Source organism: Ochotona curzoniae, unplaced genomic scaffold (genome assembly GCF_017591425.1).
Source record: "Ochotona curzoniae isolate NIBS_2020 unplaced genomic scaffold, NIBS_Ocur_1.0 contig_4612, whole genome shotgun sequence".
NCBI classification, from domain to species: Eukaryota; Metazoa; Chordata; class Mammalia; order Lagomorpha; family Ochotonidae; genus Ochotona; species Ochotona curzoniae.
The window spans coordinates 5,598,727-5,615,440 of NW_024466343.1; the positions used below are offsets into that span (position 1 = coordinate 5,598,727).

Here is a 16,714-nt window from a genome sequence, read left to right on the forward strand (position 1 = left end):
CAGGAGTTTTCATTTGGGTCTCTTACTTGGGTATATGGGTCCAAACATTTGGACCATGTTCCATTGTATTCCCCAGGCCATTAGCAGGTGGATAAATCATATTTGGAGCAGTTGGGACTTGAACCAGCACCCAAATGGTATCTCAGCATGGACAATTGTGGCTTAGCTGACTATACTATATGATGGGTACAACAATTAGGTTTAAATCCATAGCAATTTAAGTACTGTGTGCTAATAGACTATTGGAACTTATTATATAATTTTACAAAGTATCAGAACATAAAATTTACTTAAAAATTAATCATCTTTGCACAAAGTCACAGCTGAGAAATAATGTGTAATATCAGTCCCATTCACAATGGCTACAAAAAAAAAAAAAAGAACCACTTAAATATCTTGGAATACATTTAACTAAGGAGGTGAAAATTATCTGCAATAAAATTAAAAATTATTTTAAAAAAAAGAAATGGGAGACACTAAAAATGGGGAAAATCTTCCATACTATAGGATTGGAAGAATACCATTTAAAATGTCCTTACTACCAAAAGCAATTTACAGATTCAAACCAATCCCAATCAAAATACCATGGACATTCATCTAAGATCTAGAAAAAAGATGTTAAAATTCATATAGAAACATAAGAGATTCCAAATAACAAAATTTAAAATTTTTTAAAGTATTTATAAATATATTTATATATTAACTATTAATATATACCATATAGTTTATTTATATGACATGTAACATATTTACAAATATGTTATTAATGTTATATAATATATATTATATAAAAGTATTTATAAACATATTCAAAATTTTAAACAAAAATTGCATCACAATACCAGCCTTTAAGATATACTGCAGGACAGTTATAATGAACACAGTCTAATATTGTCACAAAAATAGACAAGTAGATCAAAAAAACAGAATGGAAACTCTGGAAATTAATCCACACATCTACAGCCAACTAATCCTTAACAAATTACCAGAAATCAAACCTTAGAGAAAGAAAAGTCTTTCTAACAATATGTGTTGGGGAAAACGGTATCTACAGATCCAGGAGTTTCAAACAAGACCCCTACTTTACATGTTACACAAAAAATTAACTCACAATAAATCAAGCATCTAAGTATATGACATGATATCAAATTACTAAAGAAAAACATCAGTAAAGTTCCACTCTCTTCTTCGTGCCCCTGGGGTCTGCCACTTGAAGGGTTCAAGCTTCAGTTCTGCCCTCCCCAACCCTGCTCTGACACTCATGGAGCAGGTAGCCAATGCGGAGAAGTTGAACCTATGCCGTAAGTGCTACCTGGGAGGGTTCGCTTTCCTGCCTTTTCTCCAGCTGGTCAACATTTTCTGGTTCTGGAAGCCTTGGGACCCTGCATCCACGTGGGGGACCTGGAACAAGTTCCTGGATCCTGGCTTCGGATCGGTACCACACCAGCCTTTGCGCTCATTTGTGGAGTGAATCATCGGACGCAAGATCTTCCTCTCTGTATATCTGACTTCCCAATAAATAAATAAATCTTTAAAAAAAAAAAAAACATTTTCTGGTTCTTCCGAGGGGGCCTTCCTTGCTCTGGCCTACACCAAGCAGAGCCAGATCAAAGGCTATGTCTGGCGTTCAGGCATTGCCTTACTCTTCTGTAATCGCGCTCACCATCTGGATCACCATCTCTTCCAAATCTGCCTGCCCCGCTGGGGCGTCCTTGAGGACATCCTCTCCTTCACAGTTCCCCTGGGCACACCCTGATGGCTCCTGTGCAGGCTAGGCACCTGCTGGACACCTGCTTAGTCTTCCACGATGAGCTGCTCTGCTCTCAGTGGATCTCCAGCACCAACACTTGCTTCATTCTGCTTTGTTCTCGTTTGACACCCTGCCCTTAACCCCTAATAAAAGACCCCAGTTTTCCGTGTTGACTCCCTGCCACTTTTGAGGGTGAAACAAAATGGTTATGAATATTTTAAAATATGGGGGCCAGTGCCATGGCTCAACAGGCTAACCCTTCACCTGCACACACTTACACCCCATTTGGGAGCTGGTTCGTGTCCCAGCTACTCCACTCCCAACCAGCTCCCTGCTTGTGGCCTGGGAAAGCAGTCGAGGATGGCCCAAAGCCTTGGTCCCTGCACCCGCGTGGGGGACCCAGAGGAAGTTCCTGGCTCCTGGCTTCAGATTTGCTTACCTCCAGCTCTTGCTGCCACTTGGGGAGTGAATCAGTAGATGGAAGATTTTCCTGTTTCTCCTCCTCTCTGTATGTCTGACTTTCCAATAAAAATAAAATTGTAAAGACAAAAATCAGAAAACTGCTTAATAAATGCACAGGGAAATACTTTTTGGAAAGATCTTGAAAGCACAGGGAATTAAAGCAAAAAATAGACAACCGGGATTAGATCAAGTTGAAGAAATTTCTGCACTGCAACAGAAACGATCAATAAAGTCAAGAGACAACCAACAGACTGGGAGAAAATATATGAAAACTATGCAACTGATAAAGGAATAATATTTAGGATGTATGATGAGCTCAACAACAAAAACAATACAAATGGACAAAGGACATGAACAGGCACTTTTCAAAGATGAAATACAAATGGCCCATAGACACATGTAAAAACACACAGCATCACAATCCACCAGGGAAAGGGAAGCAACAGCCACAATGAGCTTTTCCCCTCACCCGCGTTAGAATAACTATCATCTGAAACTCAAAACCAGTAAATGCTAGTGAGGATGTGGGGCAAATATTTGTTAATACATTGTTGACATGAATGTTAATAAGTACAATGATGGGAGACCAATATGGAGATTCCTCAAAAATCTGAAAATCAATACACCATGTAACCCAGCCATTCCACTCATGGGAATTTACCCAAATAAAATAAAATCAGTATGTAAGGGTACTGATTGTACACTAATGTTTGTTTTAGTTCAATTCACAATAGAAAAGATATGGAACCAACCCAAATGTTCATCAACTGATTGTTGTTTAAAGAAGCTCTATGTGTCCCTATTTCTCATCTGTTTTGTTCATTATTAAATGAACCTAATTTACAAATGAAGTAGTTGGAAAGCATTTGAAAAAATCACAAGTGCCATATGAGCAAATTTAATAGAGTTATTTTCAATGTATCTCAAGAAAAAGATTCTTCATTGTGCTGTAACTACTGGCTGAACATGTACTTAACAATTCAAAGTTGTTTTTTTTCTTTCAGTTTATGTTAGGGCTAGAATCATACAGAAAGTATATATCTTGTCTCTTCTGAAACCAGTCTACACAGAAATAGAAAGTGAAGCATTTATAAAAAAGAATCTTTAGCTGGGCATGATGAGGCTACCAAACTTCAGAGAATCAATCACCTCTCCAAAGTCTTAAATTTTAGGCTAAAGACATTTGGTTCAATGGTTAATATACCACATGGGATACCACATTCCATTGAGGAGTGCCTGGGATTGAGTCCATGTTCTGCTACCAATTATATTTTCCTGCTAATGTGCACTTCAGTAGGCAACAAATGATGACTCAAGTAACTGGGCTTCAGATTGGCTTCCTAGCTCCAAAATTTGGTTTGGTCCAGCCCCAACTATTGTAGGGATTTAGGGGATGAACCAACAGAAGAAAGATCTCCCTCTGTCTCTTTCCATCACTTAGTCTGTCTCTCAAATGAATAAATTTAAATGTAATCCTTATTTTTTTTTTAGCATTACTTTAGTCTTATTTCTGGTACAGTAAACCTAGCCATATCTGCCCTAGAAATTCTCACCTATAGGCTACCATCTATGATCTAAAGTGTAGTCGAAACCAAAATTGAAATCAGAATTTGAAAACCTGGGAAATTTCTCAGAACAATAAAAACACCTAAAAATTCTCTAGTTTTCTAAATAAAATATACCTGCTAACTTTGTAAACTGGGGGATGGGATTGTGGCAAAACAGGTTAAAGCACGGCTTATAGTACAGGCATCCCATAGTGAAGGGATGATTTGAGCCTTGCCTGCTCTGTTTATGATCCAGCTTCCTGTTAATGCACCTAGGAAAGTAGTAAGAGACTTTCCAAGCACCTGGGTCCTATCACCCACGTGGGAAAGAATTCCTGGTTCCTTATGCCAGAAGAATGAATTTGGAGGGAATCAGAGATCAAACTAATTCTCCTCCGCTCTGTAGCTCTGACTTTTGAGTAAGCATATAGATTTACAAATTTTTGAAAATACACTAGAGAGGGAACTTCAAAGGTTGTCACTAGACAATCGTTTTTTAAAAAGGAAATTTAAAAAATTAGAAATAGTGTTACATGCTAGAAGGTATCTCAATGTTTTTTTTTTGTAGCAGAATAAACCATAGAGATATCCCTGTATAGTTATATATAATGTGCAATTATTGATAGAGCTTCAGTCACAACTCTAAATATAAGTATGATTAAAACTCAGAAGCATCATTGCTTAAAAAGGTCTGTTATGGTAATATTCCAAATTTCAAGTCAAAATGAAAGCTAGAACTAACTGGTCTTTAATAAAAAGTTTAAAACAGACTACAAATTGTTAGAATAACAAAGCTTTCTGCTTCCTTTTATGCCTCCTAGCATTCAACAGGAACTTACTAGATTATTATTGTCTAAATTATGGATACCATAAGAAATATTTCAGATATTGAAACACACGATCAAATTTATCTAGAATAAACAATACTGACAAATCGATGACCTATAAAAGCAGTTATGCTCATCTTAGTCAATATCATTTCTTAAATAATTAAAACATTAATAGAACTTGGTAGAACCACTCCCAGCTCAGTGGATGCTATTGTCGCACAGAGATAAACTCACAAGACCCCTATAGAATCTGCACCCAGATCTGATTCTCACATTTTGCTGGTCACTGCAGCCCATTTGACCTGACCAACCCTCTGCTCTGACACTCAGGCAGTCACTGAGGCCTAGATCAACCAGACATGTCTCCCAGCCCCAGCTTCCACATGCACAGTGGGTGATTCTACATGGGTCAGCCCAGGTCACCCACATGGGTGGGTTCCTTGACCCGACTCATGCCCTCTGGTTTCTCCCTATCTAAACCACTCCATTTTAGCTCGCTCTTCTACCTCTAAGTGGAGTGGCCCTGTCTGTGGGAGACCCAGAAGTCATTCCTCTCCTGTAAAACATGACATTAACTAAACCAATAGGTCCCAGGCCCCTTTCCCCAAGGAACCTGCAACACATCCCACTGCCTCCACCTGGGGGAAAGGGTGCCATGTCCTGGTCTGAAGCTCCCTGCCTTCCCAAATATTTTAATTTAAAAAAAGTAGAATAGGCATTTATGCCAGTACACTGGTATAGTTAATATAACTTTGGTATCAACCAGGCACAGAATGCCCACCAGTTACAACCTGAAAAGCAGCCTACAATGTCTGAAGGAATTGAGAGCTTGCCATTCATGGGATAACTGGAGAGAATTCCTGGCTCACAGCTTTAGCCTGCACAGCACTGGCAGCTGTAGGCATTCGGGCAGTTAACATGCTGATGCAAAATTTCTCAGTTACCCTCTTCCCTCTACCTACTCCATCCTTTTTCTTTTCCTTTTCTTTCCCTAATCCTGCATTTCAAATAAAATATTTTTTATAAATGAAGAAATCAATTTCAAGGATTTTGTAAAAATCTGATATTTCATAATTAACAAATCTATCCTATAAGAAATACTAAAAAGAATGATTTGTGCTAGAATAAATATTACACAGTAATTGAGGCATACACAAGAAAATAAAAACAGCAAAATGTTAACTATGTAGGTAATTTAAAATAGCATTAAAAATCTTTAAATTTTCCAAATGTTTGTTTATTTTTGTTTGAGAAACAGAATTTCCTATAACTGACTCTTTCCAAATGCCCATATGACCAGCATTGTACCAGGAGAGCAATCCAGGAGAGCAGGAGAGCCAGGAGAGCCATCCAGGTTGCTTGTGAATAAGGGACTGATTTACATGAAACATCACAGTCTGTATTAGTAGGAAGCTGCCCAGGAGTCAGAGCTGGGTATCTAACCTGGATACTACAGTGTGGGACACAGGTATTCTAGTTTGTGTTCTAACTTCTAAACTAAACATAAGGCCTTCTAACTTATCTGACTTGAAAATAATGCTCATCAATAAGTGTACTGAGGATCTTAAATGTATAATGGTATAAAGTATAAAACAAGTAATGCTGAAATAAAACTATTGTATAATATTTAAATTAAATTGGTATTAATCTAGATTACTTGAAGATATGATGATAATCCTAATCCCAGGCCAATAAACAAGATGTTAATTTAAGATTTATCTATTGTTATTGGGATGGCAGATCAGATTTACGGAGAGAAACAGAGACAAAGAGAAAGATCTTCCATCTGCTGGTTCAGTCCACAAATGACCACAGTTGCTGTAACTAAATCTCTAAGATGTCATCAAATGACCATACTCCATCTCAGGGTATAGATGTAGTTTGTTCGCAAGGAATGGCCCCTTCTTTTTCTGCACCCTTTCCCCATCAGACACAGAAGAAAAAAGAAAAACTGAAACATTTGTTCCACCCACCTTGTTCCATATTTTGATCCTCCCCACCCTAATTGGAAGCCCACATGGGCATGCATCCTTCTCAACTATGTACCATATTAAAAATGTAAAGGAAAATTTGAAAAGAATATAGAATTTAAACACACATTCCTGTATACTCAATGGGTCAGAGAGTAAATAAGGGAAATCAGAAAATACTTTGAAATAAATTAAAAACAAAAGGTCAGTATACGAAAATTTGGGGGTAGAGTCAGAGCAACTGTTAGTCAAAGATTTCAACCAGTGAACATGGGGACACAGCACATTGCATAGTATACTAAGCTTAACCTGTAGTTTTGGTATCCTTTATAGTTTCTGCTTCACATCCTCACTGCTCCATTTCTGATCCAGCTCCCTACTAATAGCATGGGAAAGCAGCCTTGGGCCTGGAGGAGACGGCTGTGAACTTGCCCTGCTGTGGCCCTTACAGCTATATGGAAAGTTCGCCAGCAAATGGATTATCTCTTTCCATATGTTTCTCCTTCTCACTATAACTCTAATTCAAACAAGACACAAATCTTACAGTGAACACTTTAAATTACATGTAAAATCCTAAATTTGAAAAATTTTAAACACCCAAAACAATTTAAAGATAACATCAGTAAAAAAAAAAAAGAATTTACTATGAAAGAAAATATTAGACTAAGAAAAACAAAACTGGATTACAGACAGGATTGAATAACAATTACTACCAATATTACAGAAATAAAAATATTAGAATAGTATGAATAACCATATACCAAAACTTACATGGCTTAAACAAAATAGAAAATATTCTAGAAAGTCAAACGACTCAAGAAAATTAACTCAAGAAACAAAAAGTCTGAAAACACCTACAGCAAGTAAAGAAATAACTGGAAAATTCTCCCAAGAATGCCAAGGTCCAGGTGTTTAACTGAAAATTTCTACAAAACATTAAAAATAGTAACACTAATCTTCAAAAAAGACAAGCCAAAGGAACAACTCCTGAATCGTTTTGTAAAGTCAATACTATCAAAATCAAAGACATCTTCAAAAAATGACTGTAAGACAACATATCTAAAACACATACCAAAAAGGCAAATTCCTTAACAAAATATTGACAAACATCTAGTAACAAAAAATATTATATACTATGAACCTGTAGAATTTGAGACATTCCTGTTGGTTAAACACTTGAGAATCAAGGTAACACAACATATTAATAAAGAGGCAAATCTTACAGTCATCTCAATATATGCAGAAAAATAATAGGGACCAGGGCCTGGCACGGTGGCGCAAGTGGTTAAGGTCCTCGCCTTGCACGCCCGGGATCCCATATGGGAGCAGGTTCTAATCCCGGCAGCCCCGCTTCCCTTCCAGCTCCCTGCCTGTGGCCCAGGAAAGCAGTCGAGGACAGCCCAAAGCTTTGGGACCCTGCACCCGCGTGGGAGACCCGGAAGAGGCTCCTGGCTTCGGATCGGCATAGCATCGGCCGTTGCGCACACTTGGGGAGTGAATCATCGGACAAAAGATCTTCCTCTCTGTCTCTCCTCTCTGTATATCCGCCTTTCCAATGAAAAAAATAATAAAAATAAATCTTTAAAAAAAAAAATAAAACAATAGGGACCAGCATGAGGTTCAACTGGCTAACCCTCAGCCTGCAGGCACTGGCACACCTTTCTAGGTTTGGTTATTTGTTTACTTATTTTAACCCCTCAAAACAAAAACTAGGATAGAGAAGAAGCAAAGTTTTAGGATCAGACAGGAAACTGTCAGTGTGGATTCACATCTACCTTACTAGGTAGGACACAAATGATTAGTTACTCCTCACTAAGGTATTGAAGATTTCTCTGCACAACCCCTCCTAAAACTATTCTGCACCTCAACTGTTGACATATGCCTTGTTAGAGTTATAAGCCAGTTTAGACTATCCTAAAAACTGCCAGGATCAGCAAAATTACACTTCAACACTATAAACTGATAAATACTAAAATGAAAATAGACACAAGATAGCTGAGTAGGACTCTATAGCCATTTAAAGGTGGATAGAAGCCAGTTATATATAAACTAAAATTGAAATGTCAATGAAGTAGTCACAGGATGTGGTTAAGAACTTGCATTTTTTAACATAGTGGTTATGCAATACCATGTCAAATAATTCCATAATGTTGTAAATTGCTATTGATGTTATGTTAGGGCTTTTACTTCATCAAAATGATATTCTGCCAGCTCTACCTTCAGACCAGAGATAGTCGCCCCAAGAAACCGATGAATTTATCTGGACAATGAGATGCTGGACTCTATGCTTGGTATATGCTTACAATGAAAGAATCTTGACTGAACTTGAACTGTAATACAGCAACAAGATGGAGGAGTCTACCATTGGAGGAGGGAATGGGGAGGGGATGGGGGAATCCCAGAGCCTATGAAACTGTGTCACATAATACAATATAATTAATTAAAAATAGAGAAAGAAAGGAAGCAGAGCAGCTGGGACTTGAACTGCTGCTCCAATATGGGATGCCAGAATTGCAGGTGATGCTTGAATGTGCTGTGTCACATGCTGGTTACCTTAGGAGGAATTTTTGTTTTCAAACCTCCATTTTATTTCTGTTGAAAAGGCAGATTTACAGAGAAAGGGAGAAACAGGAAGAAATATCTTCCATCCTCTTGTCCACTCCCCAAGTGGCCACAACAGCCAGAAATGAGACGATCCAAACCCAAGAGCCAGGAGCCTCCTCCAGCTCTCCCTCATGGGCACAGGGTCTTGAGGCCTTAAGCCATCCTCCACTGTCTTGCCAAGCCTCAAGCAGGGAGCTGGATAGGAAGTGGAACAGCCACACTAACTAGTCCCCACATGGGATCCTGGTGTGTACAAGGTGAGGATTTCAGCCACTGAGCCATTGTGTAGTGCCCAACCTTTGGAGAGTTTTGTGATTTACTTTTTAAAGGTCCTGCCAGAGACAGCACAATGGGTGAGCTAGCTAATCCTCTGCTTGCAAGCGCCAACATCATATATGGGTACCCATCATGTTCAGGTTGCTCTACCTCCCACCCAGATCCCTGCAAATGGCTTGGGAAAGACAGTTACAAAACAGCCCAAAGCCATGGAACTCCGCACCCACATGGGAGACCTGGAGGAGACTACTGGCTCCTGGATCAGCTCAGTTCTGGCTGTTGGACCATCTGGGGAGTGAACCAGCGAGTGAGAGATCTTTCTGTTTCTCCTTCTCTCTGCAAATTTGCCTTTTCCAATAAAAATAAATGTAGCTTTTCTTACAAAGAAAGAATCTGATGGAATTCGGCATTTTTGTTGTAAAGAAAAAAGACATTCTGAATGCAAGAAATGATTTCTATGAAAAAAAAAAAACACAGGCTTATATTTCATAGCAAAAGACAGAGCACTTTCCAGCTAAGATGCATCACTCTAGTGAAGGTTCTGAAGGAATTAAGCAAGAAAAAAATATTGGATACAAGATCAATGTAGAAAATTTTATTTTTATACACTAACAATGAAAAAATCAAAAATAAATTAAGAAACTTATTTCACAGATAAAACTCCCAAAAAGATATACATTAAAAAAAGCTTTTAAAAAAATTACCATAAGACTGAAAACTATTAAACATTCTTGAATGAAATCAAAGAAAATCTAAATAAGTGCAAAATCATCCCATATTTATGGAGCTAAATTTAATATTGCTGAGATGACAATATTCACTAAATTTGTCCATAGATGCAAATAATTTTAGTTGTCTTTTTATAGAAGTTCAAACAAAGTTATCCTAAAATTACTATGTGAAATATAGAAAATAGCAAAAACAAGCTTGAAAAGTAGGTAGAAGAATTTATATTTCCTAATATCAGCATGTATTATAAATATACAAAAACTAAGGCAGCATGATTCTAGCATTAGAACAAATTGATCCACGGAATTAAGAATCCAGAAATAAATCTAAACTTGTAAAAAAATCAATCCCTTCACTACTGCAACAGTTCCAGACTATTCAATGCAAAATAATGCTTGTCCATAACTATTAATAGCAATAGTTTATTCACTTACAAAAGAATGAAGTTGAACCTCTATCGTATCCCACATATAAAGATTAATTCATCATTGATGATACATTAAATGTAAGAAGTATATAGGAAAGGAAGAACCATAAAAACGTTAAAAGACAGAAGTATTTTACCTTACTTTTTGTAAGGTAGTTCTTTCTTTACACAAAAAAAAACTAGAAAAATTGAACTTATCAAAATTAATTTTTCAAAGTATATCACTAATATAAAATCCAGATATTTCAAATATGAAAAAGTACTAATAATGTATAAATGAAAAAAATTCTACAAACATAAAGACTATCCAATTTTCCAAAGATGGACAAAGACATTTAAATAAATATTTCTTCAAAGAAGATAAATTAATGGCCAAAAGTTTGTCACAAGACAATATCAATAATCCTTAGAAAAATCAAAGCAAAAGTACAATGATATAGCCCTTTATACCAATTAGTATAACTAGGATAGAAATAAAATAAAATGACAAGTGCCTAGAATGATTCTGGAGGAATTGAAACTATTGTTCAAGGCTAGCATGATTATAAGGTCTACTTTCTGGGAAAACAGTTTGATGAATTCTTTTTTTTTTTTTTTATTGTTGCTTACACTGTATTATGTAGTACAGTTTTATAGGCGCTGGGGATTCCCCCCACCCCTCCCCATATCCCTCCCCCCATGGTGGATTCCTCCACCTTGCTGCATAACCATAGTTCAAGTTCAGTTGAGATTCATTGCTTGCAAACACATGCCTAGCATAAAGTTCAGCGTCTTATTGTCCAGATAAGTTCAGTGGCCTCCTGGGGAGACCTTCTATGGTCTGAAGATAGGTCTAACAGAGTAAAGATCCGGTCGGTTAAAAGCCCCAACAAGGCCTCAGTATCAATATACAACATTATGGAATTAATTGACATAGTATTGGGTAAACAATATGTTAAAAATAATGCAAGTTCCATTCTTCGAAACATCTGGGTTGAGACAGCATCAATGACACGTTCAAAAAATAACAAACAACCAAACAATAAATTACAGGTTAAATCAAGGCAAACATGTGGTATCTAATCTTTTGGGATTCTCTCATTTCCCTTAGCATTATAGTTTCCAGTTGTGCCCATTTAGCCACAATAACTGCATTTTGTTTTTTTTTAATAGCTGAGTAGTATTCCATGGAGTAGATGAACCAAAGCTTTCTTATCCAATCTTCTATTGATGGGCATTTCGGTTGCTTCCATGTTTTTGCAATTACTGATTGTGCTGCAATGAACATAGGGATGCAGGTTGGTTTGTCGTAAATCAGGTGTTTTGGATATATTCCTAGGAGTGCTATTGCTGGGTCATATGGTATGCAGATTCCGAGTTGTTTGAGTGTTCTCCAGACTGATTTCCATAAAGGCTGTACCAATTTGCAGCTCCACCAGCAGTGGAGTAGGGTTCCCTTTTCCCCGCATCCTCGCCAGCAAGCGTCATTGGTGTTCTTGTTTATGTGGGCCAATCTTGCTGGTGTTAGGTGGTACCTCATCGATGTTTTAATTTGGATTTCCCTTATTGCTAGGGAGCTGGAACATTTTTTCATATGTTTGTTTGCCATTTGGACTTGTTCCTTTGTGAAATGTTTGCCCATTTCCCGTGCCCATTTCTTGAGTGGCTTGTTTGTTTTGGTTTTTTGGTTGTTTTGAAGTTCTTTGTATATCCTGGAAATTAGCCCCCTATCGCCTATATCGTGTGCAAAGATCTTCTCCCACTCTGTGGGTTGCTTTTTTACTTTGTTGATTGTTTCCCTTGCTGTACAGAAGCTTCTTAGTTTGATGAGGTCCCATTTGTTTATTCTGTTCTCAACTGCTATTGCTTTTGGTGTCCTTCTTAGAAAGTCGGAACCTACTCCTAGGTCTTGCAGTGTATTTCCTACATTTTCTTGCAAGAGTTTGAAGGTTTCTGGATGTAGGTTTAGGTCTTTTATCCATGTAGATTGGATCTTAGTGTATGGTGATAGATGTGGGTCTACCCTTTTGTTTCTACAGGCTATCAGCCAGTTGTCCCAACAACATTTACTAAAGAGGCCTTCCCACTTGCTTGAGCTATCATTGGTCTTTTTGTCAAAGATTAATTGGCTGTATTTGTGTGGGTTCCCTTTTGGTGCTTCTATTCTATTCCATTGATCTTCCTTTCTGTCTTTGTGCCAGTACCAGGCTGTTTTGATAACCACTGCTCTATAGTATGTCCAGAGGTCCGGGATTGTGATTCCCCCTGCTAACCTCTTATTTTTCAGGATGGTTCTAGCTATTCGTGGTTTTTTGTGTTTCCAGATGAACTTTTGAATCATTGTATCCAGTTCCGTGAAGAATGTTTTGGGCAATTTGATTGGAATTGCGTTGAAAATGTATATTGCTTGTGGTAGTATAGACATTTTAATGATATTGATTTTGCCTATCCAGGAGCACGGGATGTTATTCCATCTTTTGAGGTCTTGTTCAATTTCCTTTTTAAATAATTTGTAGTTTTCTTCGAATAGGTCTCCTACGCTTTTGGTTAGATTTATTCCCAAATACTTCATACTTCTCTCTGCTATTTTGAATGGTATCCTGTTGGTTAGATCTTCTTCCATCTTGGTGTTATTTGCATACACTATGGCTGTTGATTTTCGTTCGTTAATTTTGTACCCTGCCACTCTGCCAAACTCTCGTATAAGTTCTAGCAGTTTCTGTATTGAGTCTCCTGGTTTTTCTATGTATAGGATTATGTCATCTGCATATAGTGAAAGCTTGACTTCTTCGTTTCCTATACGTATGCCTTTGATTTCTTTTTCTTGTCTTATGGCCTCTGCAAGTACCTCTAGGACTATGTTGAATAGCAGTGGTGATAGCGGGCACCCTTGTCTTGTTCCAGATCTCAGTGGGAAGGGTTCTAGCTTTTCTCCATTCAGTATGATACTGGCGTTGGGTTTTTCATAAATTGCTTTAATTATGTTGTGGATTTTCCCATCTATGCCTACTTTGGCTAGAGTTTTTAGCATGAAGAGGTGTTGGATTTTGTCGAAAGCTTTTTCTGCATCTATTGAAACTATTATGTGGTTCTTGTTTTGCAGTTTTTGGATATGGTTTATAACATTTATGGATTTCCGAATATTGAACCATCCCTGCATTCCAGGGATGAATCCTACTTGATCCGGATGAATGATCTGTCTGATGATTTTTTGAATTCTATTGGCTAGGATTTTGTTGAGAATTTTAGCATCAATGTTCATCAGAGAGATAGGTCTGTAGTTTTCTTTCTCTGATGGTTCTCTGTCCGGTTTTGGGATTAAGGTGATGTTGGCTTCATAGAATGAGTTTGGGAGGGTTGCTTCCTCCTCTATTGTTTTGAAGAGCTTGTAGAGGATTGGGGTTAGTTCTGTTCGGAATGTTTTGTAGAATTCTGTAGTGAAGCCGTCTGGGCCTGGGCTTTTTTTCGTTGGGAGATCCTTGATGACTGTTTCAATCTCTACCTCGGTTATGGGTTTATTTAATTCTGCAGTTGCCTCCGGACTGAGTTTTGGTAAGTGGTGGGAGTCCAAGAACTTTTCTATTTCTTGGTGGTCCTCAAATTTGTGGGAGTACAGTTCTTTGTAGTAATTTCTAATTATTTTCTTAATGATTGCAGTGTCTGTTGTTATGTTGCCTTTTTCATCTTTAATGCTATTGATTCTCACTTTCTCTTGTTTTTTTTTGGTCAATCGGGCCAGTGGAGTGTCTATTTTGTTTATTTTCTCAAAAAACCAACTTTTTGATTTGTTGATTTTATGTATAGTTTTTTTGATTTCTATTTGGTTTATCTCCTCTCTTGTTTTGATGATTTCTTGTTTCCTATTGTGCGTGGGACTCTTCTGCTGCTGTTTTTCCAGATCCTGGAGGTGTGTGGTTAGTTCCTGTATTTGGCGTCTTTCTTGGGCCTTGACATGCGCTCCGATTGCAATGAATCTACCTCGTAGCACTGCTTTGGCGGTGTCCCACAAGTTTTGGAATGTAGTATCAGAGTTTTCATTGGTTTCCATGAATTTTTTGATCTCATCTTTAATTTCTTCTCTGACCCATTGTTCGTTTAATAGCATATTGTTCAATTTCCAAGAGTGCCTATACTTCCTGGGGAGTTTTGAGTTGTTGATTTCCAGTTTCATCCCATGGTGGTCTGAGAGGGTACATGGTATGATACTAATGTTTTGGAAGTTGTTTAGATTCGCTTTATGTCCTATCATGTGGTCGATTCTGGAGAAGGTGCCATGCACCGCTGAGAAGAATGTATAGTCTGTGGCCTTAGGATAAAAAGTTCTATATATGTCTACTAAGTCTAGTTGTTCTATTGTTTGTGTGAGCTCTGTTGTTTCTTTGTTGAGTTTTTGTTTCGTAGACCGGTCCATTGTTGTTAGAGGTGTGTTGAGATCGCCTACAAGAATTGTGCGGGTGTCTATGTCTTCCTTTAAGTCTGTAAGTAATTGCTTTACGTAACTAGGTGCATTAAGATTCGGTGCATAAACATTAATGATGGTGATTGCTTCTTGATGGATCATTCCTTTCACCAGTATAAAATGGCCTTCCCTGTCTCTTTTGATGTTAGTTAGAATGAAATCTATTTCGTCTGAAATTAGGATAGCTACCCCAGCTTTTTTTTCTCGTCTATTGGCGTGAAATATCTTTTTCCATCCCTTCACTTTCAGTTTCTTTGCATCCTTTCTGGTTAGATGCGTTTCTTGTAGGCAACAGATGGTTGGGTCTTGTTTGATGATCCATTCTATTAATCTCTGTCTTTTGATTGGTGAATTTAGACCATTTGTGTTGAGAGTTAAAATTGAGAGTTTGCAATTTTGCCCTGCCATGTGATTGTGTTGTGTGTGTGTTGTTGCCTATGTAGTTGTCTTGTTTGTGCAGCTTTTAGTTTGGAGACCTTCTTATTTGCCAGCTTTGTTTGTGATTTGCCTCCTTTTTGTCCGGGACTAGTGCATTTCTAAGGAGACTTTGCAGAGCTGGTTTTGTGTAGACATATTCTTCTAGTTTTTCTTTGCTATTGAAGTATCTGATTTCGTTCTCATATACAAATGAGATCTTTGCTGGGTAGATTATTTTTGGTTGACAGTTGTTTTGTTTCAGGACTTGGAAGATCTTTGTCCATTCTCTCCTTGCTTGTAGGGTCTCTTCGGAGAAGTCAGCAGTGATTCTGATGGGTTTTCCCCTGTATGTGATCTTTTCTCTACTTCGTACTTGTCTCAGGATTCCTTCTTTGTCTTCATTGGAGTAGAACCTGAGCACCGTGTGTCTGGGTGAAGATCTCTTTGGATCATGTCTGTTGGGAGTTCTCTGTCCATCCTGTATGCGGGGTGGATTCGTGTTCCAAGTGTTTTGGAAGTTTTCCTGTATAATTTCATCAAGCACTGCTTGCATCCCAGATTCTCTTTCTACTCCCTCAGGGAGGCCGATGATCCGAATATTCAGTTTTCTAAGGTAATCCTTCATCTCTTGCATCATTTTATTAGTTTTGCTGAGGTTTGTCTCCAGCTGTTTAATTCGCTGGGCACTTTCATTTTGTGTGTCTTCTGTTTCAGAGATCCTTTCCTCTGCCGCATTTATTCTGTTGATGAGGCTTTCAATTTTATTCTCTTGGGCATCCAGTTTGGTTTTGATTTGTTGTATTTCGGTGATTATGCGGTTCTGGTAGTCTTCCAGCTTTGTGTCCATGTCTCTGAGAGATTTTAGCATTATTTTCATCAATTCCTTTGCTGGTAACACTTCCATGTCTTCATCTCGCATCGCCGATATTGATAATGGCTTTTGGCCCATGTTTGGTGGGGTGCTGGCTCTTTCATCTGGAGCACAGCTCTTTCTAGTGGTTTTTCCCATTGCGTTGGTGAATTCTGGTGGGGCAAATGAACCCGTGTGTTGAGGGGCTGTCAGGTGCTTTCCTGTAGAGATTGGAGCCTGCAGGCGTGGTGTTGCCGAGTGTGGTAATTTTCAAGGCACCGTTGGTGCGTTCTCAGGGCCCGGGGCTGTAGAGCACCACCTTGGGGGCCCAGTGGATTCCAGGCACACTCTGGGCACCTCTTCTACAGGTGTGACACCCCAGGGCGTGGAGGGATGGAGGCGCTCTCTGGGTGT

General features: G+C 38.2%; 1 protein-coding gene across 1 annotated transcript; it reads left to right on the forward strand.

Moving 5' to 3' along the window:
- The first annotated feature begins 1,261 nt into the window (after positions 1 to 1,261).
- Positions 1,262 to 1,756, forward strand: LOC121160985 (gamma-secretase subunit PEN-2-like). Its single transcript, XM_040987211.1, has 2 exons — positions 1,262 to 1,373; positions 1,569 to 1,756. Exons 1-2 carry the CDS (start codon positions 1,262 to 1,264, stop codon positions 1,754 to 1,756), a joined length of 300 nt encoding a protein of 99 aa, XP_040843145.1.
- Positions 1,757 to 16,714: the final 14,958 nt, after the last annotated feature.